The sequence below is a fragment of the Heliangelus exortis genome, chromosome 17 (assembly GCF_036169615.1).
Source record: "Heliangelus exortis chromosome 17, bHelExo1.hap1, whole genome shotgun sequence".
Taxonomy (NCBI): domain Eukaryota; kingdom Metazoa; phylum Chordata; class Aves; order Apodiformes; family Trochilidae; genus Heliangelus; species Heliangelus exortis.
This window is the reverse complement of record NC_092438.1, coordinates 7,440,774-7,467,914: the sequence shown is the minus strand read 5'-3', so window position 1 is coordinate 7,467,914 and position 27,141 is coordinate 7,440,774. Positions and strand designations below refer to the sequence as shown.

At 38.1% G+C, this 27,141-nt stretch overlaps 1 protein-coding gene across 2 annotated transcripts; it reads right to left on the bottom strand.

Moving 5' to 3' along the window:
• Window positions 1–1,331: 1,331 nt before the first annotated feature.
• On the bottom strand, window positions 1,332–26,556 carry DNAAF5 (dynein axonemal assembly factor 5). Of its 2 annotated transcripts, none has more exons than XM_071760794.1 (13): window positions 25,998–26,556; window positions 25,400–25,584; window positions 24,439–24,563; window positions 23,924–24,039; window positions 19,911–20,143; window positions 18,768–18,980; window positions 16,553–16,696; window positions 11,519–11,687; window positions 8,868–9,015; window positions 6,011–6,161; window positions 4,784–4,940; window positions 2,810–3,001; window positions 1,332–2,328 (listed from the first exon to the last, which is right to left on the bottom strand). In XM_071760794.1, exons 1-13 carry the CDS (start codon window positions 26,527–26,529, stop codon window positions 2,189–2,191), a joined length of 2,505 nt encoding a protein of 834 aa, XP_071616895.1. In that variant the 5' UTR covers window positions 26,530–26,556; the 3' UTR covers window positions 1,332–2,188. The 2 variants fall into 2 exon arrangements, with proteins under 2 accessions (XP_071616895.1, XP_071616896.1); XM_071760795.1 differs by having other exon boundaries at window positions 26,030–26,551.
• Between the last annotated feature and the right edge of the window lie 585 nt (window positions 26,557–27,141).

Here is a 27,141-nt window from a genome sequence, read left to right as displayed (position 1 = left end):
TTGACTCAATTTCACTCCGCCTAAGCAGCTTCTCTTCTCCCACAGCTGAAGTTGGGTTTCCAAATATTTCTTATTTAGATCTTCAGTAATGAAAAGCACCCGGCCAACATCTGTGCCACAGCTATCATGGGGCTGCAGTTAGTGTTAAAGAATCTAAAGAATAATACAGTAATAATCTATAGCCTACATAGGAAGCTTATAAAATTGTGACTGTAGTAATGCCATTAAGTAGGATTTATTTGGTGGACTTTTGAGGGAACTTTACAGTCAGAGCTGGGGTTTTGTTGCTGAAGCAGAACTTAAGTTTGCATTTGAAGAACCTGATGCTTTCCAGCACTTTGGAACACAATTATTTTTGAAAACTGTGTTGAGAGAAAAATCTAAGGGTTCTGCTAGGTTAGCATAATCTACTTTGAGTCTAAATAAATTGGTTTTTAAATCACTGATTAGGCTCAGGAAATAATTTAATGTAATCACAGAATAGTTGAGGCTGGAAAAGGACTCTGAAGGTCATGATGTCCCAATCCCCACCCAAGCAGAGTCAGGTAGAACAGGTTTCCCAGGACTGATGTTAAGTCAGGTTTTGAATATTTCCAAGGCTGGAGATTCCACAACCTGAATTCAGGTTGAATTCCCCCTGAATTCAATGTCTTCAGGGGATATTTATTTCAATCACACTCCACCTTCTAAGAATGTCAGATGACCACTTACAGTGACTAAAATAGTTTTTAGTCAACTAAAATGCTGCTAAATACAGGAATGTTTATATTTGGGCATTTCATTAGAAGAAAAGTTTTAATTAAAGACAGTACATATGATCTAAAATGAGCATCCTCTTCTACAGGAATGCAAAATAATTTTTGGATCTGTAAGAAACTACTCAATTATTCTGCATCTTTATCACTTCTTTCCTTTTTGGTAGAATTTTTGAAGTAACAGTATTTTGTGGAGAAGAGGCCATTGAGTTTGCATGATTTCACTTTCAAGATGGAATAAGATGTCCTGTTTATCTTATTTGTCTCTAAGGACCCTCTGAGAATGAAGGTAGCTGGAAATAGGCCATGGTTTGGTTATGGCAGAAGTTGGAAAATTTTAACATTAACTCAGAAGGATAATCAAACATGAGGAATTCCTACAGCACAAGGAATACTACCAAACCCCACAAACCCCTGGGATTTTGTACAAAGCCAGGGCATTTTGGACTTAGAAACCAAAGCATCCTTTTTGTCTGTAATACAGACAGATAGAAAAAAAAAATCTGGATCCTGATTTTCCATTACTTGTGTATGCAATAAATAGCAGACTACCCCACAATGATGTAGACAAGAATCTAGGAGCTCACTTACTTTATTACACAGCTGAGAATAAAAGATGTCACTAAAACTCATATACTACAAAGGTCTTTCAAAAAATAAATCAAGGTTTAACCTTATGTTGCAGAATTTAATTTCAAAGTAATATGCAAACAAACATTGCTTGTTTTCCAAGGCACAATGGCACAAACATAAAAACTGTGAGTGCAATATATTTAATACAAAAATAGAAGTACTGTTAATCTAAATGACAAAACAGCACATTTCTTCCTATATATAAATCTTAATTTAAAAAAGGTTAGTTTTATTCTCAGTCTTGAAATGTGATACAACAAAAACTATTCCCTTAGTGACACCTACTCAGAATATGTCCCTATGAAAAGTAGTAAGTGTGAATACACTATAAAAATGTTGCTGCATCCTGCAAGAGAAGTTTGGCTGGATTTTTTCCTGATAAAACTGATCCTCACAGACCTGATTCTGCAAAGTCTGAGTATTGTCCAGAGTTTGAAATGCTTCTTGAAAGACTGAGTTCTCACTGAATTACATCAATAACTTTGACATTTTTTTGTTCATCAAATTATCTCTCTCAATCATAAACAGTCTCAAAATCCTGAAAAGCATTCCTCCTTGAAACAATAAAATACAAAGTTGATCAAAACACTGTTTTATTGCTAGCAAAATACAAAGAACTGTTCAAATGGCACAGAACACGGAATGGTGCCAGTCTGACTTTTAAATGAGCTAACAGCAAACTTACAGAGAAAAAACAATTTATTTATTGCCCAGCCTTTCTTAAGCAAATGAAAATATGAAAGTAATGCAGATGATACAGATTTCACACACAGTTCACTACAAACACTTCCAGCACTGATTCACGAAGCTGATTCTCTGGCTGACTGAATGTGTTGCAGTAGTTGGTTACAATAGACTGGAGATCGATGCTTATGCACAACCCCTTCAATTTGTCTCACGAGCAGCTCTGGATTCAAAGCACTTCCTTCTTTCAAAACTTCTGTAAAACAAAAATATGTTTTATAAATTATAAGCTGCTCTGCATTTCTCAGTCTAGGTTCCTCAAAGTTGAAACCTAACCTGGAAGCTGCTTGCTCAGTCACGACAACCTGATTCCTCCCTCATTTGCTGAGGTCTGTGTTTTGAGATTTATGTGCTTGAACACAGACAGACACCAATGAGCTCCAAAAAGCCACGAAGCAAGCTGGAATATGGTCACATCCTGCAATGGTGTCTATTCTCCATAACCTCTTTGCCATCCGTAAAGTCTTCTGCTGCCTAAGATGCCCTGATATTCCCTCCCTGGTGAATGGTAGACAAAACATTCTGCATACAGATGAAAGGTCTGAACTCATGGAAACCCAAAGGAAAGCTTCCAGCCTGTTAGGAGTAGCCCCTAGTTTTATGAATTCCTTTCATGTAAGGCTTAAAAATGTGGCTTTGAAAGCATTATTAAAAATGTGTATGACTGACAGCCTTACCTAGGACTGCATTTTGGCTATTTTGATCTGGGTCATCAAGATATATCAACAGTTCTTGGTAGAGATACTCAATGTGACTTTCCATTGCAGGTTTCACAGAGCTGTCCTTTAAGCATTGGAACCAACCAGTTAAGGTGTGAGCAGCTGCCAGTCGAACATCACAAGAAGCATCATCCAAACGCTTTAAAACTTCTGAAGAGGAGCACAGACATAACCAAAAAGCACTGTGAACACCTTTCCATTTGAAAAAACAAATAGATTTGCCACTACTGAAATTACATTTATGACATATTTCTGTCTTTTGAACATTGTGAATACACATAGTACATTGTTCCTAAAAGCATACAGTGCCTTTTATTGGATTGTTACATTGTCAAAACCATTAAAAGAACTGTACAAATTATTTACATTAGTTAAACATGTACTCTTTGTAAAAATATACTCATGTACTCTAGCACTCTTTGTAAAAAGGTACTATGAATGGCAATAAAGCATTCCAGAAGTACAGAAGTATTTTTATGCTCTATAAAGCACAGTATTTCTATCAGATATTGCTGTTTCAGTGAATGCATTGCAGCCTATGGGAATATGCAAGATGCACAGATATACTTTGACAATTGTCCAATCATATATTTCTCCAATAAAAAAAATGTTTGTAAGATTCCTACTGTGTCATGTAAGCAAACGTATCATTCATTAAAAAGTTAAGATTTAGGAAAGTCTGATTTATTTGCATATACCTCTGAGAACTAAAATCCTTTCACATAGCATAGACTGCACTTCTCCTGATTCATTGTTCAGCATTTAAACATCATCCTAAGAAACATTACAGTTAACAGTTCCATTTGACATAACAGCAGTCTAGAGCAGGGCTTTCTTCTTCCTCTTTCCTTTTTTTAAAAAAAAAAAAAACAATAAAAAAACCCCCACAAACCAGTACCTATTCCAAGTCTATTTATGGTACAATGAAATGGTTTGCTCTTGGCACTCTGAAACAGCAAGGAGAACAATGTGACTGCCATTTATATAATGCACTGCTGTTCTGCTTTCACTATAGTTAGAACATTATTTCATACAGTCTAAACTAGGAAGAAATGCAGATGAAATACTGGCAAGCCCTGCCAAGACCGTAACACCGAGTGAGGTTCCATCTAGTGGCCTAATGCGTAATAACGGTGGGAATTCTGCTCAGCTCTGCTCAGCCAGGAGCCAGGGCATTTCCAAAGGCCATGAACTTGTCTGCCACACAACACCCCAGTGAAATGAACTGCTGCAGTTTCAGAGCTCCTGCAGAAAGAAAGGCCTTGCAAGAAGCAAATGCTGTTAGAATCACACTCAGTAACATCTGCTCAAGCATTTAACATCTTGATTTCCTAAAACGTGTGTGTGTACTTCACACACTTCATCTATTTCAGTTTAGGGCCACATCTCAGTCTCTGCAGGACTAAGACATTGAAGTGCTTCTCATACACAGAAGTGCTGCTAATGGTAAGAAATCGTGCAGCACTTTCCTGTTTCCATTTCCTTCATATCTATGGAATTACTCTGGGGGAGAACTACCCAAATAGTTAAAACAGCAGATGAAGAAGATAGAAATAGCATTAGAATGTGTGTATGGGAGTGAAATAAGAATGGCTGAGAAATCAAACCTACATAAAATCTTCCCCGGCTTGGCTCTCTAAAACTGTTTAAAGGTTTTTTGCTCTTTATGTGGGATTAAAGCCAGCTGCCATACTGACATACAGAAGGTTTTGTCATCCCTCAGTCTGTATTAGTGCTTTCATTGCAGGAATCTGCAGGTGAGGTGGAAAATTTTCAATTTATCCTATAACTATACAGAGCACCAGCCTACTGCTCCAGCATGATGTTTTTCAGCCTTAGAAGCTAAGGTAACTCTGCTACTACAAGTAAAAAAGCAATTGTAATTATTCAAAATTAGGAAACCAACACAACACCAAAAACTTTTGCACTTACCTGTGTAAGTTTTGGTAAAATTATCTTCATCAAATTGCTTCCCACAGACTTTCACAAGATCACCAATAACACGACAAGCCAGCAGTCGAGCAATTTTAGAGTCTTCATCTAAAGCAGCAATAATTTGGGGCATTAGGCCATCTTTGACTTTTAACATCTACAGTTAGAGGAAGAACACAGAAGAACAACATCTTTTCAGTCACTCAAACAGTATACTTATTGTTTACATCAGTTACCATTAGGTCTGGGAGATGAGGTTTATGTGTGTGTACCAGTAGGTGGTGCTCTTATTCTGACAGGAAGCTTTTAAGGAGATTATTGTACCAATTATTTAGTGAGTTTCATACTTTAACTTTAATTTGTAAATTTCATATATATTAGTGCAAAAAAGGCATTAAGGAATTGAATCAGAAAAAATGTTTAATTAGAACAGTAGTCTCTGATATAAACATTTTCGTATATGTGAACTTAACCAGTTATATATGCATAAGTACCCTGTTCAATTAAGGTTTGGTATAAAGACAATAAAGACTATGAACATTTAATAACATTTAAACTCCATTTATTTCTTAAAAAATCCCATAAATGTAATATACTTCCAGTGAATCATTTGCAAATGCTATTTGTTAGCAAAAAAGCTACAAAAGGCCCCCTAGATTCAATTAAACCTTAATCTCTATGATGGGCAGCATTTCTTTAAATGTACTCCTTGATAGCTCTTTACTTCAGTTTCTACATATACCCCTCAAGTTCCATCTCAAGCCCTCCTGCCCTTTCCAAGAATTTCTTAGATGTTTTTTATTTATTTATATATTATTTTTTTCCCTAAATGGACCTGTGGGCTCCAAGGCAACCAGACAGCCTGTCTTTGACACATGACACAAAAGCATGTCCTGGCTAGCTCCAGTGCTGCTGCACAGGCACTGGGTAGGAGTCCAATAATGTCAAGCACTCAAGTTGTTGTGCTAACAGTGTATTTTGTGCTACAGATCTACAAAATTTGATGATGGTGAGTTCTACAGCTCACAATACTGCTGACCTCAGGTACATCTCCCCCCACTCCTGACCATTTGAATTATTACTACTCAATTACAACAAATGAATTTTATTATGAAAACCCTGTCTGTCAGAAAATATTAGTTGAAATAAGTATTTATTCTTTTTCCCCCCCTTGCATTTATTTTGTCTTCCTGCCTAAGTATGTTTGATGAGAAAGAGAGAATTTACCTCTTCTGGTGAAAGCATTTCACAGTGAGTTAGAGCCCAAAGGCAGGACACAGCTGTAGTGCGGATGGCAGCTGCAGTTCTTCCAGCATGCCACTGCAGATTAGGAGCCAGGATGTCTTTTATCACAGTCTCAAGGTAGCTAGGGAACAGCCTGAAGCCAAAAATAAGAAAGCAAAATAAAGGTTCATGAGAAAGTGGTAAAGAGACTGACAGGATGTAAAGGAGAATTTTCTCTTGTAAGAGCATAGGCAGAAAAGGAAAAAAAAAAAGGCTGTAAAAAAATTAATAAAATCTTATAAGCCAACGTGGTTAGAATGTCTGTGATAAGCATTTCATAACTTAATTTTTCTAGAGAATATCTAAACAAATACCTAGCATTCATGGAAAGAGGAGCCTAGACTTCCCCCCACTTCAGACGATGCCCATGACTCACTGTGTTATCTTGGTAAACTATTTACCTTCTCTCTGTCTCATTTTCTCCGTCTGTGAGGAGGAGATAACACCCTGTATGTAGGCTGTGAGGATTCATTAATATTTGTAAGGCCCTTTGTCCACTGAAAAGTATTTGTAATGTGAAAAGCATGAATGCTATTGATGAGACCTGAACTACTGATACTGCAGGGAGTCTACACAGAACACTTCAGCTTTCCCTTGGCTCAGAAACTTGTCTCCCTCAAGATTGAGAAGTCTCTAGGATTTTATTATGGTACCAGTCCCAATACTACTTTGTTTTTATTACAAAACCCACAAATCCCTATTTTTTTGCTGATGCTTCTTTGTCCTTATCCATTGAATGGATTATCACAATGTTAAAGGCACTGTGAGAGCTGGCACTTGCAATAGGCAATATTCCCTCACACTCATTGGATTTCAGCTCAAACAATTTGAAGCTAACAGAAAAAGATACTGATCTTACATACAAGTTAAAAAAGACTTTGCTGCATCAAAGAGAGAATGCCTGGCTGTGACAAGGTAACTAAGGCTCAGGTTATTCACTGTGTCTCTGCTTTAAAAAAGCAGCAAAAAACAGGTTAAATCTACCTTGATTTGTGTCTCACTCAGTTCAAACTTCCCCCAGGCCTGGACTGCAGCCACCTGAGTGCAAACCAGCACCCCCACCACCATGGTGCTTGGCAGAAAGGCAAGAAGCTGCTGCTGACTTTTCTAAGAATCCTGCATTTCCAGGATTAATAAGTGGCTCCTACAGAGATATGCCAAGCCACAGGAGGAACATGATGGGTAGGTGTTAGCAGCAAACAATTATTAGTAAGTACTTTTACAACAACCCCCACAACAGCAAAACAAAGTCATTCAGCAATGAAAATCCAGCAGTAATATTTTCCATAATAATATGGTACCAATGTAATAAGAAATGTAATTGTATCTACTTTCCTGTAACTACTGTTTACCCACTAAAGTCATCTGATAAAATCTGTCTAGCCTGCCAGGCCTCAAGGAGGTGGTGCACACACACACTCACACACACACACACACACACACACACACACACACACACACAGCTGAAAATCTCCATCTTCAATATGATGAAAATAGACACAGGTGGCTGCTGCCTCACCCCCTGGCTAAGGGAGCACTTGGGGTATGAGAAAGTCAGAGATCTGTTCTTGCTCCCTGTCCAGCAGATGGCACTTAAGATTCAGTAATAACAAGAAATTTGATGTCCCATTAAACAAAGCCAAATTTTCCAGAAATCTTTATTATTTTAAACACCTCTCTGAGAATTAGTAATTTTCTATTTTAAAAGTTTCCAGGAAAAAAATAGACAACTAATGATCACCATGACTCCACATTTCCTTTTAGTTCCAGAGCTAAAAAAAAAAAGCTTTCTGCTATCTGTGCTACTATGCTATCTGATCAGTAGCTGCTTCTGGTTTTAATAAAGCTTTCTGTTAAACTGAAAAATAAACCCAATCTGCCAAAACATAAATTCCATCAGCATTATGTTAACCCTAATGCTATGCTATTTGTGAGAGCATTTGTTCTAATGCCTTGAAATAGTCAGTAAAGCCATATCTGACAATTATCTGACTCAATCACATCAGACTCAAACAAAATTAGATGACTACACAATTGTGTTTAGTATAATAACTGAAAGGTTTCCTATCTAAACTGTTAGAATATTTTTAAGGAGCTAAATAAATTACTGCCAGAACTGAATGCAATTGTGCAACCAAAATCTATTGCTACTTCACTGCACTCTCTCTTATTACCATTAAGATGTATTTTTTGCTGTTGCTAATGCAATTAAATTTTCCCTCTTTCCATTTTCAGATCTTACTCTTGTAACTAATTTTGTTTTTAAACACCATGCTGTACCATTTTTAAGGGCACATTTTTGGGGTGTTTTATTGTTTCCTTCCAAGGACTACAGGCAAAGCTTATGGACTCAGGACTCGTCTGGCAGAAAATAAACAAAACTGAAAAACAATTGCCCCTTGCCCCGTATTTCTTTCCTAAGAGTCCCCATTTTAGCTTTCAAACTTTATTCTTCTCTACTACAGCACTTTATTTTTTGAAAACTATCCAGATCTGCATCACATCCAATTCAATCCTCCATAGTGGCACAGAGGTAGGCAGACTGCAGTGGAGGAAGTTCAGAGTTCAATTTACTCTTTTTTTTGTTGGCTTTTTTTTTCAACAGTTGCACTCCAAACTCCCAAGCGTTGTTAAAAAATACAGCAAGAAAAATATGCTGTACAAGATGGTGGGAAAATCTTTCTTCTTCCAGACATGCTAACATGGACACAATTACAGGGCTTAAGTAACTACCATGGTCATTACTTTTTAATACCATTGTAGTGTTCAGATAGCTGTGTGAAATTAGACCTCTGCTTACCCCTGAGAATTGATGGTTTCATTTGCTTTCTGGAGCAACTCTGATAAAACAGTGAAAAGTTTTAGCCGCATCTGGGGATCTTTGTTGGGCTGAAGACACGTCTCAAGAATGAGAATAAAGTTATTTAGAGCTTCACCTATGACAGGACCTAGAAAAGAAACATGTAGGACTTATTTTGGGCTACTAGTAAGTTCTATTTAGATGCATAATAAGTGCATTAAAATTTATAATATGCTTGGTATGAAAACAGTACTTAACTTCCCACTCTTGCATGGCAGCTGTTGATGTATCCATGTTACATCATTTTAGGCAGTGTACAAGTATCCAAGCTCTCCCTCCATGGGCTCTGGTACCCAGTGGCAGCCACAGCAGCACAGTGCTCCCTAAAGATTGCTTTACCCCACATTTTATTTAGCACTTGGTATTGCTGCTCTCCATTGTATTGTGGAGCACAGACCAGCAGTGCCATCTGCTAGGACCAGCAGCACAAGATGACATTTTGGGTGGACTAATGCATTTGAGGGTGATGAATGCTGTTTACTATGTAGCTCTGAAAGCTTGAGGCTATGCACAAAATTTTGGTTTTACTGAAGTTAAAATTTGGTATGACCATGACACCACTCCAAACAGCAGCATTAACTATGCTTTTTTTCTTTTTTCAAGTTTCTCTGAGTGCAGCACTCAAAGAAAAAAGTTCATGACTCCCAGGGGCACCGGAAAGGGCAATGTTTGAAAGGGTCAGCCTCAAAACTTGGGTAGCAGAATTATTGCAGCAGTACTCTTTCTTCATGTCTAAATACTGCTTATTTGCATTTTATAAGAGAATCTAAAAGATGATGAATTTCAGAAGTAAAAATATATTCCAAATTAATTCTTTAGTTTGTTATAATTTTAACATTCTATGATGAATTCTGCTTCCATCAGTAAACAATAAACAAACCAACAAAAAACCTTAAGCTGTTTGAAGACATTTGAAGACATTATTTTCCCAAAAGAGAAAGAAGTTCATGCCTTTCCCCTAGATAATGATTAACATCTGCATAGATGGATACATATAGACTATACACATGCTTTGTTCTGCAAGCTTCTGGCTGTGGAATGCTCTTTCTGCTTTATGTTTGCAGCGAGCTACTTTCCTCTAGGAACTTCTTCAGCTTTGCAGCCTTGTGATGCACATTCCATTCAACTCAGAAAATCCTCCCAGAAGGAGACACAACACTGGCACTTCTGATGACAAGAATATTCCTCCCACATGGAATGGACAGATCGAAATATTCAGGATTCCAAAACAAGTTCAATATAATTTAATAATATCTGGAAATTTAATGTTTAAAATAATAATAAACCCCCCTCTGAATCTTCACTGCCTAGACTGAAGTAATGCAGGGTGTTGAGCTGCAGTTGGTTAAACTTCTGTGTCAACAAACAGGTCTTTGTTTTCACAGCATTTATTCAAAATAAATTGCTTCATGTGAGTTCTAAGACGTTTAAAAGATACTACTATTGTATCAAACTGATAAGAGCAAATTCAACAGATGGAAGATAAACAAAATAAACCACATTGCTAATTTCAGCTTAAGCATATGTTCCAAAAAAACAGTAAAAACTGAGAAATTTTAAATTAGTAAACCTGATCCAACTGATTAAAACAACATTATGTGTGGGAATGAAAAGAAAGGGAAAAAAAATAGCTCTAGGAGCTGCTGTTTCAGACAGAAAACACAGACAATAGCATATTACCAGTGCTGGGTGCAAGCCAAAATGTTTGCCCAGACATTTGATGATTTATTTAGCATTACGGAAAACAGAGACAACTGTCTAGAAGTCCCTCAGTCATGGAAATGGGAGCACAAATATACAGAAAAGTTGGCCTCTCAGATCTTGCATTAAAAGTTTTTGTTCTTTCCACTGAAGAAAAAAAGAAAAAGTACTGATTGTGGTTGCTGCACAAACCAGCAAGTGGGTTCTTCAAAAGGTTTGTTGAGGCTTTTCTTGAGATTCGAGGATTAAATGCAGAAGACACAGTCCCTTAAAACATTCCTGACCACATTATCTATATGTAACAGCAATAATACTTCACCTGTAGCTGAAGTAGCAGTCTGCATCCCCTTTTTAACTATCAGAAACAAAAAACCCAAATAAACAGGACTTTCCATTTTATTTATCCCAAAATGGGTGTCTAGGTGACAAGAACTGCCTGTCACTGCATCCTCTGCCTGTAGATGCAATCTTCTGCATCAGAGGAATGTTCACTGTGCAGATCTGAAGTGAGATGAACCACATGCCAAACTTTCAGTAATCTATACACAGCAATGTGTGGAAGAATGGAAGTGGAGAAATGTTTGCACAAAAAGACAGTATCTTTTCTAAGTTGAGTGAATAGATAGAAAAAATAGTGAGTTGGGTACATAAAGTACATCTGTTTGTCTCCCTATAATCCTTCCCTGTTTCCTGTCCCCAAAAGTATACTTTTACATATGTCCTTTTAGCATGCTCCTTGCAGCCAAGGAGTTTTTGGAATTTGAGCTGCTTCAGCATTTTTGGGTTTGCTTTCCATCATATTCTTGTGAAGTTACACTACTCATTACCAAACAGAAGGTGTTTGGAGGCTGTGGAGATTGTATTTTTCAGAACTACTACATAAGTTGTACCTGAATGAACTGCAATGACATCGAACTGCAATATTTCTGGAGAATGGGATGTCCAACAGTCACAGGATACTGAAACCCATTCCATAAGCTCACTTATATGCTGTTTGTAGAGACAAAGAAAGCTATCCAATTGCTGCACTTCAGCTAATGAAGACATTGTTTCTTCTACCTGTAAAAACAGAAAGAGGATATTTTAGCTGAAAAAACAAAACCAAGCCAAAAAACCTCCCAACTTTTAAAACTCATAATTACACTGTAAAACAGGAAGGGATACAAAAAGATTCCGATAGTTTTTACTAGGACAGTCAAGATTGATGTTTTATGTCTGCCTACACTACATCTATTACCCTTAAATAAAAGTCATTTGTCCTGATTTCAAACTGACATCATACGAAACATAAGAGCCAAATGAAAGAAACTCAAATCAATGTGAAAACCTACCAAAAAATTAACCACATCATTAAAAAGCTCTTACTAAATACTATTCTCCTTAACTTAAGAATGCATTAGAACATTAACATAGGGGCAATTTCTCATACTTCCATCTAGCAGGCAATGGCAACATTCAAAAACCATCTCTGTTGTAGCTCAGCAAGGATATTTCCCCTCTCCCCCTTCCTCTTTTCCCCCCTCAATTTTAATTATGTAAAATGCTCTCTCTTTACAGTAGTTGGGCAGGTTCATTTTGAAATTCTCTACTTCTGCTCCTTAGAAGCACCAAAGTTCACTGTTACATCTGAAATATTTACATTTAGACTACTCGATGAGACAAGCAAATAAAACATGTATAAATAACTGCTAAATTAATTCCAGACAGGATCATGGTTGGCAAAGACCCATACAGATTTTCTTAATCACTTGTAGCAGATGTATTTCAAAGCAAAGGAAAACTTGCTTTTACAATTCCTGAAGGCTCCTACCAGAGGTACCAAAACTTTTTTTAAGGAAGAGATTAAAAGCATGCTGAAAGCAGCATCTGTAATCAGTGATTTCAGTGGACAGCGAGTCAAGAATGGGGAGCAAGACACTGTTAGAACCCATCCTGAGAAATAACCTGTCATCAGCATGGCCTCTTCTAGCAGGGACAGATGTAGGGCAGCACTGTGAATGACATCATTTGACTCTTAGTGGTTCAGCAGAACTATAAATTGTAGTCATCTTGGCATTATTTATAAGCTCAACCACACAAGTTAGCTGAAACACATGTAGGGCCTTCAGAATTGTACAGAATTGCCAAAGATGTTATTATGGAAGTACCAGATGTGGAGAAAATAAATGAGAATTCTAGGAAACAAACAAACCAACCAACAAATAAATAAAATCAGGATTTGCTAAGGACAAAGGTTACTCTTCAACCAAGTTTGCCTGCCTCCAGCACAATAGATTTCTCCCTTCTAGAAGCATTTCACCAAATAAACACACATCTAATTTAATCAATGTTAAAACATTAATTTATCTGTAATTGATTGGAACATTTTACATGACAGAATGTGTCAAGAAAGAAATTGTTTCCTATTATTAATCTTGTCATAATCTGGACGGTTACTGAACAAAAGAGATACAAAGTAATACATTCTACAAGGGTGATTTAAAAGAAACTTCTTAAATAGTTTCAAGAGTCAAAGAGTCTTTTTTGAAAAAAAAAAAACAAATATATTAAATATGCCACTAGACTGATGGGCATCTTCTCATTAAAAATTACCTCACAGTTAAAAAAAAAAATGGAAAGGGTGATTTTCTTTCCTATATTGGAAAGCTGACAATTTTAATGATACATTATTTTCATGCTCACAATCAACGTGTGTCAAAAAAAGAGCCAAGATAGCACAGGCCCCTGATAATGAAACAACAATCTTATCTTTAGGTCACCTTAAATCACTGACAAGCTCAATACAAGCTTAACACACTCTAACAGCTGATATGGCCTCAGTCTATTTGGGGCTGTAAACTCATCACAGTACTGAAGTGCTCAGTTGGTGGTCTTCATCTTTTCCCTTAGCCCTAAGCAACCAGAAACACTGATAAACACAAAGCAAAGGGGCCAAAAGTCAAACAAGTAGGAGGATGAGCAACACTCACAATCAGGTCACATCACTTGTGTTCTCCAATATCTCTGTGATCTTCTGTTCCCTTATACCAGGGCCTCAAGTAAAGTTCTACAATGCAATGTGTTGAATAATTTGTGTTTATACTAAAGAAACATTTTTGATCCTCAACGCAGACTTCTTTTCCAAACAACAAACTTCTACTTGTAAAGATAGAGGTGATATATTTGTTTTGTGTGGTCTTAAGCTGTTTTAACAAGGACTTCTTGCCTTCTGCAAGTTGTACAGCTCACTTTAAGTTCTAGGATTGTTAATAACTAAGGAAAAAAAAATAAAAATTGAGCCACGCTTGCTTTTGTGACAATTTGAAATATTGCAATTATGTAATCTTGTTGCCAGATTTTCTATCTGCCTGGTTGAAAGAAAGCCTAATGAGAGAAAGGATTGTTATCCAAGTACTGTCAACTTTAAAAATCATCTGTAAATGCAGAAACATCTTAAACCTTTAATAATCTTGGGAGATTAACTTTTCTGTACAAGAAAATCAGCCTTTATCTCCATGAAACTGCTTTCTTTGGAAGAATATGAATTTGTAAGGCTTTAAATGGACACTGCTGACTTTATACACCACTGTAAGGCTAAACAGACCAGATCTATCCATCTTACTAAGACAGACTGTTTAACAAAAAAACAAATCACAAAACATCCTCCAAAAAAATCCCACTCTCAGACTCCATGAGCTCTTCATGCTATACCTCTTTGACCTGTGAAGTGTTTTCAATATTTGTTTCAAACTTTGTTCTACTTTACTTCTTTTGGAATAGTTTTCTAAACCTGTGCCTCCTCAGAGGCAGCCTGTCAGCTACAGGGCCATAAATACTGATGCTACACAGGCCTTTGGAATCCCATGCCTGGGAGCAAGAGAAAAGGAAGCAGAATAGCCACTGCACTTATGGCACATGTTTGAAAAACACAATTTGGATAGATCACCTGCACTACATGAAGATGGTTTGCTGATTTATTTCATATTTAGCTTGGGAAAGAATGAAGAAGAAAGGAATAAGGGGGTGAGATAATTTTGAGTGAAAAAAGCTCATCTATTATCAGGGCACCTACAGATGTCCTTGATTTTAAAGCATTCCTACATTTAAACTCTTGTTCTGGTGGGGAAGTAAAAAGGTTGGTGATTGTAAAATCTTTGCCTAAAGATAAAAGAAAACTACTATGAAATTATCACTTTTTTAAGGCTAGCAGTGTTCTTGGTCTATAGGTGAATTTCTTTTAATAGTCAGAAAATAAACTGGTGTTTTTTTCCTGGCCACTTGTGTACTCCTAACATTAATAGCAATCCAGTTACTTATATCCTCCTAAAAAACTAAGCCTCAACAGTTCAGCTGGCACCAACACCATGCACATGGCTTTGCAGAATCAGCAGTGAGCATAAACTTTTAAACACCTCCTGTTTCAAAGCTTTACCATGGCTCAATGATTAATATCCACCCAAGGAAAATGTTGTAGGCCAATGGCTGCCCTCATCCAACTGTGAGCCTCCCATGCTGCAGCAATGTTCTACAAGCCATCTGTTCTGAAACCTAATCTAAACACACTTAAGTTAATCTAGTTGTAACTCTAGCCTACAGACCTATACTTGGGTGTTCTTGGCCACAAAATAAAACTGAGTTTTAGGGCCCTTCTCACAACCAGCACTTCTAAATCTATGAGCCTTCAACTGAAGAAATGTGAAGAAATGTAATTCTCCAGTCTTTGCTGTCCCAAATTGTAAAGCCAACTTCAAACTTAATTCTGGTATTAACCATACACAGTATGTACAGTGAGGAGCATAAAACCCTGGACTAGCCACAAGCCATTACTCTGCACTGGCACAGCCAACAAACCAGTGAACAATCTTTACAAGATGCAGCAATAAAGCCAGCTCCTGAATTCAGCTCCTGAATTTCTTACCTGAGTGATATCCTTTCCTTGTTCTGTCAGCCATACTCAGATATTAACCAGATTTCTGCAGATCACACAGGAGCTAATATTTGCCTTAGAAAATGTACATCCTTGTACATTCTAGTCTTACAGCATTTGCCAGATGCAACTTTCAGCTCTTCTGGCACCACTGCTGCCCTACACTTCAACCTCAACTTCAGTCCCACCCTAAGCCTAGCACTGCTCTGTCTTCCAGATCCCTAACAGAAATAACCTACAAGTCCCTGGGCTCTGTTCCTGCTAAACTTAATCACAGCCCTGTGGATTTGCAGGATTCAGCACTAAATTGTGATCTTCAAACTGCTGCCTGGAAATAGAGGGAGCAACTGACAGCTATGAACTGTGATCTGGCAAAGCAGAAGTACCAATATTGTGACTGACAAATTAAAACATTCACGGATCTTTCAGCCTTCACAGTGATTTCTAAACACTGACTAACCACCAGAACTGTGCCTTAGGGGTAGATCTTTGCAGAACAGTTTTATGACTAAGCACAGAATCCAACTATTTCCTTTTACTTCTTTCATTCTAACAGGGAGCATCTGATTAATTTAAAGCTGCATGTATGTCTAAAAGTTTAACTATTATATTTCTATGTAATTTTTGGAACAGACTGATATACACGCACAAATACAGATGAAAAATAAGCACTCCCCAAACAAAGCCAATAGTCTTGTACAATTCTTAGCTCTTATAAACAAGATCTTCATGATTTATTCCTCTGAAGAAGCAGCCTTTATCTGTTTTAAACAGACTAAACCCGAAGTAATTTCAGCTATGGAAAAAGATGAAGAGACAGACAGAGGGTACAGTGAAGGTCATGCAGCACCAAATAATTTCAAAATCTACCAGTCTTTGTGGATGAGCTTTTAGTGAAGCATTTCTGTGGTTTAAAACTAAACATCAGACAAATAATTTTGGTTCTGTTTAGACAAAGTATCTAATTAACAGTAAGAATCAGAAACACAACAAAATGTGGAACAAGCTCATACTTTACCTTTTCTTTAAGGTGCTCAGAACATGGTGTTGCCATTATGGTCACCAAAATTTTCATCAGCTGCAAGCTAATTTCTCTGCAGTCTTCCTGGCACACTTCAACCAATGCTTGTACACAACAAAGCAACTGCTCCATATAAATTGCCTATTTTTAAATAAAAACAATTTTATTATGTTTTAGAAAATATAACATTTTCTTTAAGGGGGGAGGTACAGGAAATTACAATAATATCTGAGCACTCTGTAATCCCCTAAATTGGTAACATTCATAATTTCATGTTAGTTCTTTTTATTATCTAAATTCTACTTCCTATAGTTTACAATATAATCCTCCTTTAACACTGCTTGTATTTACCTTGTCCTGTTAATAAAATAAATGACCCTGCTTTTAACCACACATTGTTTCCCTGTGAATAAAAACATCGAAGTATTTTGGAATGCTTACAATAATACTTAAATTCTGAAGTGCAGTTCATTAATTAACAACATATTTTTTATAACTCTTTCAAAATTATTCCATGTTTGACCAGAACTGTAATAGTTAAACACATAAACCAAGGAAACCTGAGCATCTGCTTTTATCTCTGCCAATTTATCTCATTTGTTGCAATATAATTCATGTTATCCCAGTTGAAGTCAATATTGTTGTCAGTCAGTTTGCAATAACCTATGATAAAGTGCACTGGATATTCCACTAAGCTGTCAGAATACATTCTATGAACAGAAGAGGCTACTGTAACTAATTCACTTCCAAAAAATAAATCTAGTCCAGGAAAAGGTTAGCTATAAATGTTATTAATCTCATGGACAATCCTTAGCTAAACACTGTCTATGCAGCATTCACTGTCTAAAATAGGAAAAGATTGTTTTCCAAGACCAAAGACTAGAACAATTCCACCAAATGCCTTTATCTGCAGATGAATGTGTCTACTGTATCTAAGGACAAATGGAAGTGTTAAGCTTAAGACCTTATAGCATTTTTGCAGATACACTTCAGGGAATTGTTGTTTGAACAATCAAGTTATAGTGCTTCCAGTTATATGACTTCCCAATCACCACAGCCTTCATGGAGATTAAGGCTAATTCCTGCATCACTGGTCTGTATTCCACTAGGGAAGGCACCTAATGAGGGCAGAACTTGAAACATATAACATTGGCTCAAAAAGACAATTGCACTAAATTCAGTCCACACACATGAATAACTGTTTTAAAGGGAAGTCTGCACATGACACGAAGTCAGAGCTTTCTTAAGACAGAGAATTGGCCCTTTTTTGGTCTTAAGAACTTAACAGTAGAGGCCTAACAAACCTTTGGTGAACTAAAAGCTGTCATTTCATTTGTGGGGGCAGTTGTAGGGATTCTTCTGTGCATCTCTGAGCTATATCCACATGCAAGCAATTGAAGGGAAAAAAAATCCTAGAAGTTAAAAATCTCCTTTCCACATTGAAGAGATTCTTTCATCTCCTTATATAGCAATTAAGGAATATTCTTCAAATGTCAAAATGAAAATGGTACTCAGGCTCAGCCATTAGTTAAGGGTACACTTGGGAGTAAATTTTATTCAGGTCTTCCTCCTAGATTCAAACTTAAAGAAGCAACCAAGCCCAAAACTTTACAAAGCATGTCCCTTAGTGTACACATAAGAGTATTGGTACCTCCTTTTAAATGGAAAACAAAAATATCAACAAATATGACGATATTAGAGGGAAACATTCTTGGGAAATCTGACATGCCAATTACAATGGACTGTGAAAAGCTTTTGATAATTTTTTTTACTGTTGAGGATGAACATACTTGGTCTTGTTTGGATTGTGAACACAACACATTTCAAAATATGGGTTAAATTCTTCCTCTGGATCAGCCAAGGCAGTTGTCTATTAGTACACCCTAAACAGCTTCTCACCCCACCATGACTTTTCATCTTCCTCCATCTGAAGCCTTTTACAGCAGTTCTCCAACTTGAACCCACATCTGCTGAGAGGATGAACTGCTAGCAAGTTTTTGGGAACAGCAGGAGACCACATTACCCAAGGAGGACACTGAAGCTCCTGTTCTCCCTCAGACACACATTCACAGCTATATCCTGAGACAGCGTGGGGCAGGTGTGCAAGAGAGGGACAGGAATGGGAGCACGCAGGGAGAACAAGGGAAAAAATAAGTTTGAGAACCACTGGCATAAAACTGTAGCCTGTTGTGGATTTTCCACTTATCCTTACCTCTTCAGATCGTTGACAAACTCCAGCTTCTGACAGCATGTTGCCAAGATCAGTCAAATGAGGCTTTAGGATTTCTTTTGGGCTACCTCGAATGACTGCAGCTAGAACCATCACACAAGATGGTTTAGGTGTCTTCCCAAAGGCTGATGTGATTAATCTCAACGACACCTTGGGGCTGACAAATGTTCCAATCAGTTCTGCTGCTTTCACACACTGAAAAAAGAACAGGAATAACTTAACAATTTTCCTGAAAACACAAAGGCCATTCAGCATATCACAGGCTTTTGCTTTTTATTATTCCAGGTGTTATTTCAAATGCTTCAGCAGTTTCAGCCTGTTCCACTTGCTCAGTAATGATTACATGCATGATGAAATTTTCTTGACGTGTGGTCAGTAAGCACATAATGAGGTGTGTGAGCAGTTTTCTCAGCAACAAACTTCTATGAGAAAGTAATACACAGAAATGAAGTGTACAACTTCCAGTGTAATCAAGTCTCTAGCTTAGAATAACCAGACGTGGCAGATTTAGTGGTTTAGCATTTTGTCCTCCAAATGTTGTTCTGATGAATGCTTTCAATGCACCCACCACTTGTCTACTAAAAGCAACAATAAAAAAACAATTGGAAGAGGAATTTTTTTTGTTATTGCACTGTATATTTTGACACTGACATTACAGCTCTGGCTTAGTGTGGAAGCATTGCTGAAGGGCAACTGTCCATTGCTTTCAATCTCTTACTTTGCAAAAAAAGGTTATATATTCCACAGGATATATTCCACAGGATATCATGCTCCATCATCATTGTTTCATGGGGCTGGCATATCAACTGAAGTGTATTAAAATAACTTTATTATTGGTCCTCATGCTGGCAATAAATTTATATATAAATATATATATATATTTATTATATTATATATATATATTTATTATATTTATAAATATAAGAATAAATTTATTTTAACACAGTATTCATGCATAATGTTCAAAAAAATTTAACATGCATAAAAATCTGAAGCTTGATCCCTTAGACAAGGCCAATTTTCAGTGACCTAAGATAAGGTCAACCCTCATAAGACTGACTCCAAACTAAAAAAGATAGGGCACTTATTCAGTATACAGTAGATACTTGAACAGAGTAAACTTACATTTTTAACCACATCCTTTTCTTCATCCCCACATGCTTGGTACAAAGTTCTAAGCAGTAGCTCCATATGTTGTGTTATGTGATCCTCGGCGTGTAGCAGTAACGTGTACAGAAGCTGGGAAGCTTTTATTCTTGTGCTTTCAACCCAGTCTGTTATATCATGACAGAGACCTGGAAGAATTTTGGAGAGGTTTCTTGACACAAGTTCCCGACAACCTAGTCCTGGTCGAGTCACTAGAAAAAAGCAAACAAGAAAGAAAAATTAAAAAAAAAAAAGGAAAAGTCAATGTATATTAACCCTTAGTAAAGTTTGAAGGCTCTTAAATAAGAGCTATGGGTGCCTGCTTCAGGAACAAAATATTCCACATGTTGCTGAGGAATTGACCTGTGCAAGCTGCAATTCCTTAATACATACTGCAGAATTAAAAAAGCTCCCTGAAAATGTCTGTAGTCATTACTGGATGGTGATTTAGATTATGTGTTTCAAAAGGTTTACAAAAGGGGAAGAGAAAGAGAACTTAATAAATATTGGACACTAGCTATTTTTGGAAAACAGTTCTTTTAATTTTTAAAGCAACACAAATCCCATTAAAAAAACCAAACTGAAACACACAGATAAAAGAAAATACTTTTCATGCAGATGTTGTGGTCTCACTGAGTTAAATGTCATTTGGAGGGGGAAAGAAAGACAGAAGTCACATCTAAAGCAGGGGATGTGAACAGCAGAAAACCAGACAATGCTTATCAGGCTCTCTAAAGGAAAAGGTTAAAAGTGTAGCCAGCAAATTAAAAGTAGACAGAGCACTATGACTTGTGCAGATGTTGTGTAACAGATCAAGCCAACAAAACTGGTATTATTTTTAAAATCACAGCTGTATATAAGTTCTTTGCTAATGCCTTTTCAGGAAAAGTGGCTCACTGATGTGCTTCTCCAATCTCTGATTGTTATATTAAATTTCAAACCTAAGTGAAAAGATTATACAGGAGTAGTAATAAATTTAATTTGTAAAGATTTTGTGGAAAGTGGGTTTTTGTTGTCATTTTTTTTTAAATGAACCCCCAAAATACTACAAATATATATTCCCTACCTCAACAGAGCATGCAGATTTCCAGAGAACTTCCAGATAACTTCCCCCCAAAATGCTTATTCTCCCACCTGGTAATCATCAAATGTACATCTTGGTTCATTTATAAACCACTGAAACTCAGAAGCAGCTTGACCAATAACACAAGCAACTATCAAGCCTCCACTTCTGTGCTTAACACAAAGCTGACACAGTGCTTTCTAACAAACTTTTTTTTTTGACTTTTTCTATGGATTATTTTTTTTTCTTTATGCTGTACATGCTTATACAGAGAAAATCCAAAAAGTTGTTTTCTAAAACCTACCAGTTTATTACAGCCACTCCCAACATTTGCATATTGTTTTGGAAAAAAACAAACAACCTTATTCATCATGAGGCGTCAAAAATATTGAACATGTGAGCACATTTTTTCATTCCTGGTACAAAGTTCTCCTGTAAATGTTTGGAAAGGAAATGACTGAGTTGTCTCAATATATTTTCCTCCATCACTCCATGTAACTACAAATGTTGAAAGGAAAACAGACTGAAGCAAATGGCCTGAAGAATATAAAAGGTGTATAGAAATACCTATGAAATACCTGGAGTAGGGAAAAAACCCCATAGTTCAAGCATCAGGACCATGAATTGCTGCTGCATTTGTCAATGGAGTATAGCATTTTGGATTATGAAAACTGACAAAGTGAATGGCAAAAGGTCAGATATAGAAATCAACTTGAGACAGCAAATAGGGACTGGCATTCTATTCAACCTGAGGCAGAATTTTGTTTAAAGAATTTGGACCATTCTTTATCAGTAGTTCCTTCACTTCAGATGTTCAAATGCAGGCATTTATCCCTGTAGCTACTGCTGTCAAAGACTTCCCTGCTATAAACTGTCTGCACCTGTATCCTAAGGCAATGACTGCTGCTGCTCAATGGAAAGCAACTCAGTTGGTTGGATGACACCAGGTATGAGGTATGAGGGCTGACTCTGCTCTTCCTCTGACCTGCAATATCTGTCATTCTGAGATCAAAGCACTGGGGGCTCATGTGTCACCTTCATTAGCTTGACAGTTGGACTAAGACAGCTAACTAAAATATGCTATAAATTCACAGTTATAAAAAGATATTCTAGAGCACTAAATAAGCTGGAAGCAAGAGCAACAAAGTGTTAAAAAAACAGCATTATCGTATTATAAAAAAATACAAATATGGAAGTGAAACATGGGGGAGGACAGACATAATAATACATCATTTATATATGGCCCATTTATATATATTTATCATATATATATATATATATAATTTATATATGGTAAGTCACCACAAATTACTACTTCAAACTAAAGTATCCTGGTGTCTGTGACAAAGTTTTGTATCTGTTAGATTAAGCAGACAATCATCTTTTCCTGTCTATTTCCTTCTCTTTTGTCACATGAAGCCTGATTGTTAATAGGACACAAAATTTAAAAGGAAAGATAAGCAGCAGGAAATGGTATCTTGAAGTCATCTTCAACTTAGGACTCAAGTGTGGACACATACCACATTCAACTCTTAACTGCATATCTCTACCAAGCAAGATGCAGGAAAAGTCAAATTGCAGTGCTGGAGTGTTGCCCAAATTTGTGAAGTACATTTATTAAGATGAGTATTTCAAAAAGTTCATATCATTTATGAAGTAATTGACAGATGTGACATTCTAAAAAACCAGTCCATATACAACATGAAAACTGAAACACAATTAAAGAAAACTGAGCAAGATAAGGGCATTAGCAAGATAAATGATAACAACTGTTTCAAGCACTAACACATAAAGCCTCTCATGACCATTATAATGGTCACTACAAAATAAATGACTGCATCTTAGACACTCTGACAGTTTATATGCATTAAAAAAATATCTGACTACCAAAAAAAAAAAGAAGGATGTTTCTGCCATCACTAGTGAAAATAAAAGCATTCTTTACCATTTACAAGCCCCTGAGGTAATGTACATGTAATAAGGAAAAATATCAATTGGAAGGGATAACAGATTGGCTTGAGTGTCTTCAAAGCTAAACAGTTCTGTCAAAAGCAGTCACCATTATGAAGTGCTTCCCCTTTCATTCAAGCATTACAGAGTAAAGCAACTTTAAAAGAAAAAGAAAAAAAAAGTCTAATTTCAAAGGAGAAAGGACTCCGGAACCCACTGTCATGGAAAGGATTTTGCTGCTGGGTATTCTGTGATGTGATTGTCAGGTAGGCACAAGTCAAGCATGAACCTGTTCTTTAACACCAAAGGAGTTTTTGTTCTGTTAAATATGAGTATAGAAATCAATAAATGACCCATTCAAGCCCTCTGTCTCACCAAAACCCATATGCATATTTTTAAACGTTGACTTTATGAACCTGAAACAGGAAATAAGCTTCAAGCTACTGCAAACATATAATTTTAAAGCCACCTATAAATCATACAGTACTGAAATACACTCTGCATATCTTGGGCTTTTGTTTATAACAAATGAAGGTATTGTTCCTATTCCCAGACAGATGTTAGTTAGCATCTCAGTGTCTCACAAGCAAGTCTGAAATAATTTCACTGCAATCTTTTCTTTCATACTAATTCTGTGGAACATCAGATGCTGTGTCTGCTTCTCATTATTCAAGAGCTCAACTCTAGAATAGGCATAGGCATTTTCATTTACTCATTCTCCAAAGTGCATTTTGGGATTAATGGTAAAACTAAATTAAGTTGGTGAACCAATATTTTTTAAAACGTCAATTTTAAATACAAATAATTTTATACACATATATGCTATATTTTATATGTTTTAATATAAATACTACCCCTAGATGCTAACTAATATTACATCTTGTACTGAGTATTACACATCTTGCTCTGCTGTCCTCACTGCACTGCAGCTCTCAGGGATTATTCAGGAAGCAAAATCCACTTTCAACTTCATACTTACCTCCTTTGGGATAATGAGGTGGTGAAACACTAAAATCCATCTTATCTTTCAGATCTTCTTCATTCTCTTTCTCCCACTGCAAGCCTATCTTTTCCCAGTAAGTCCAAGCCAGTTCCCTAGACACAAAGTAAAGAGTCTTATATCATCATGGCCCCAAAAGAAAGGCATTTTAAAACAGGACTTCAGGAAAATCTGACTTAAGTTCAGCTAGAAAGATGGGAAGCATTCCTGCCACTTAGCCTAGGTCCACTAAGTTAAGAGTCTGTCTTTTGTACTGTATGGACAGAGGTCACCACTTCTAAGGATAATTCTGTCCACCTCTCTGTCTTCATCTCTCTCCTGATTACTTGAATGCAGGATAGAAGTACAACATAACAGAAGTTACTGCAGATAATGCTATCATTGTGGGGCTACCTCCAAGCAACACATCTGTGAACAGACAAACATTTCCACGTACAACTACTGAGGGGAAAAAAAGAAAAAAAAACACCAGAAAAAAAAAATGTTCTGCTTACGTATTTTCGGGAATTTCATCAGTAAAGCTGCCAAGTAACAAAGGGATCAACTTGTGAAAATATGAATATCTGTCTCGTAGGTGCAACAACCACTCTCCAATAACAGTCGTTACCGCGTGCCGCACCTACAGGGATACACAGGGACAACTTTAAATATGTCAGGAAAAAAACAGAAAAATTAAAAAGTCCTGTTCTCTTTTGGTATATCAGACATGGCAAAGTGCACCAGCAGTCTCAGAAGAAATTACAAGAACTCAGCATTTCCTTGCTTGCAGCAAGCATCTTGAGTCACATAGAAGGTACCATGCTCCCTCTTGTGTTCTCACTCTGGGTTAGTCTGAGATTCTTTGCTGCACAAAAGCACACAAGGTACAGACCTAACCCAGAAAACTCAAGGTTGTTGTGATAAATATCTCTCTGAGAATGTAAGAAATGTACATTTCTTTGGTATTTGAAGCTTTCCAAGCATGTCTCCAGGAGACAGTTTTCCTTGTTCATGACAAAGGAAGCCTAAGCTAAAGAAGATGCATCCACTCATTTAAGAATGAAAATATTTTAGTTATGATTAAGTTGCACATTTTAAAATTACTGCTTCAGTTGCATCTTATGAAGCGACCAGTACCACAAGTGTTTTTAAACATCTGGAAGGGCCACAGAATCAAGTGCCAGAGAGATCTCACCTGAATTTTAGACAGAACTGAAGGCACCCATAGAATAAAAAGGTGTCTACAAATTTTAACAACCTGAAGAACTAGACAGCAGCTGGATAGGTCAGCACCACTGGTTACAGCAATAGCTTCCAACTAACACAGCCTGTACTGACCTGCTTGCATATCTCAGTTGAATGAATGAAAGCTGAAAATTTGGGGTGGGAGAAGGGGTTTAGAACACCAAAAATGCCCACCCTGAAATAGATTTAAAATAAATCCAGAAGGAAAAAAAAAAAAAAAAAAAAGCACACCTTGGGAATCTCATCAAATAATCTCTGTGCCAGATGAGACAGAACATCATCCACAGACTTTCCATTTCCAAACTGTATCACTGCTCCAGTAGCCTGAATAACATCAACACGAACTCTGAAGTGCTGGTGTGAAATTGTTTGCATCAAGGGCTTTATGAGGGACTCAGACTGCATATGGAAGTGCTCTGTTAAGGCAGAGAGACAGAAACTTGAAACACACCTTTCTCTAACCGGGTGACACATTTCAACCAACACTATTTCTCTCAACACCATGAACAGCAGCCTGATGACATCCCTGTGTTTATGTAGCATACAGATTTAGCTTTGAACTGTATGTCAGAGCTGAACAGCAGTACAAATACAACCCCCTGCCCCCTCCTCCTATGCTATTACCAAGCTATTACCCACATGCTGGAGCATCTCTCCCAGACAGGGTTCCTCTCCACCAGACCCTCCAAGACTTGCAAAGTGCACACCTGAGGCTGCGTCCAACTTCCCATCCTGCTTCTGGCTGCAACTTCCTACGGGTCTCTGCTTCAGCCACTGTCCCCCCATTGTCCCCACCTCTCCCCTCCTCTGCCCATCCCTAGACCCCCACCTGGCATGGCCTGGGTGCAGGCCACGGCGCACCTGCAACTTTCACGCCTGACCTCGGCATATTTGTCGAGGAGGGTGGTCTGGAGGATGCGGATAACATCGGAGAGATAGGGAGAGAGGGAGGCCCCGCAGCGCTGCAGCAGGAGGCCCAGGAGCTGGACGAGGCCGAGGCGCAGCTCCTCGCTGGGCTCAAAGCCCTGCGGCGGGCAGAGGCGCTGGGCCAGGGCCGGTAGAAGGACGGGCAGAGCCTCGTCTGGCCGCTCGCCGTGGCTGAGCCCGTGGCAGAGAAGCTGAAGGGCGAGCTCCCGGCACCGCTCCGCCGCGTCCCCCGCCAAGCAGCGAGCCAGCGGCCGCAGCAGCTGCGCCCCGAAAACCTCCTGCACCGCAGCAGCCGGAAGCGGCCGCTCCTGCACCTCAGCCCGGATGGCCTCTAATGCCCGCAGCCGCCCCGCTCGGCTGCAGTCGGGCTCCTGCAGGCATCTGAGGGGACGGCTCAAGGCCTGAGCCAACTCTGCCGCCCCGGCCGCCGCCATGCTCCGCCGTCACCACGGAAGTGCGGCGGCGTTGCTAAGGACGCGCGAGGCTTTTACGACGGCGGGCAGCGCTTTACGGCCAGGCGGAGCCGTGCCCGGTTTCACCCCCGGTGGGCGACACCGCTCCCTGTGTGACTCCGCCGGTCCCCGGGGACGTCCCGGCCCCACAGCAGAGCCCCGAGCAGGCAGGGCGGTATCGTCAGCCGGTACGATACCTGCCAGCAGGAGAGGGACCCGTTATTCCCGTCATGCGGGGAAAAAAGAGATGCAAACGTCAGAGAAACCCACGGGTGTCCGCGCTGAGGCCACCACGGCGCGGGGCGTAAGGGTGTCACTGTCTGGAGACTGTCACATGTAACACGTCATTTGCATCATTTTTCCCTTCTTTTTTTTTTTTTTTCTCTTGCAGGGATCAGTGCTGTGGTGGTTTCTGTAACAACGGTAGCTAATTTTTAGTCTTGTGTATATACTGTGTTTGTATTGTACACCCAAGAGCTTTACACAACATCACGTTTTGTGTACAGTTCTGGTGGCCTGTGCAGTCAGCACACATCGGGGGCTGTTTTTAAACTAATCATACTTAATTTGAAATGCAATAAACTACAGAACTTA

Excerpts from the sequence above, each read along its gene's own strand:
- DNAAF5 (XM_071760794.1), bottom strand. The coding sequence starts at position 26,529 with ATGGCGGCGGCCGGGGCGGCAGAGTTGGCTCAGGCCTTGAGCCGTCCC. Across the intron at positions 18,981-19,910 it reads AAAAGGATGTGGTTAAAAAT|TGTGTGAAAGCAGCAGAACT; the intron begins GTAAGTTTACTC and ends TTCTTTTTTCAG. Across the intron at positions 6,162-8,867 it reads GAAACCATCAATTCTCAGGG|GCTGTTCCCTAGCTACCTTG; the intron begins GTAAGCAGAGGT and ends TTTTGGCTTCAG.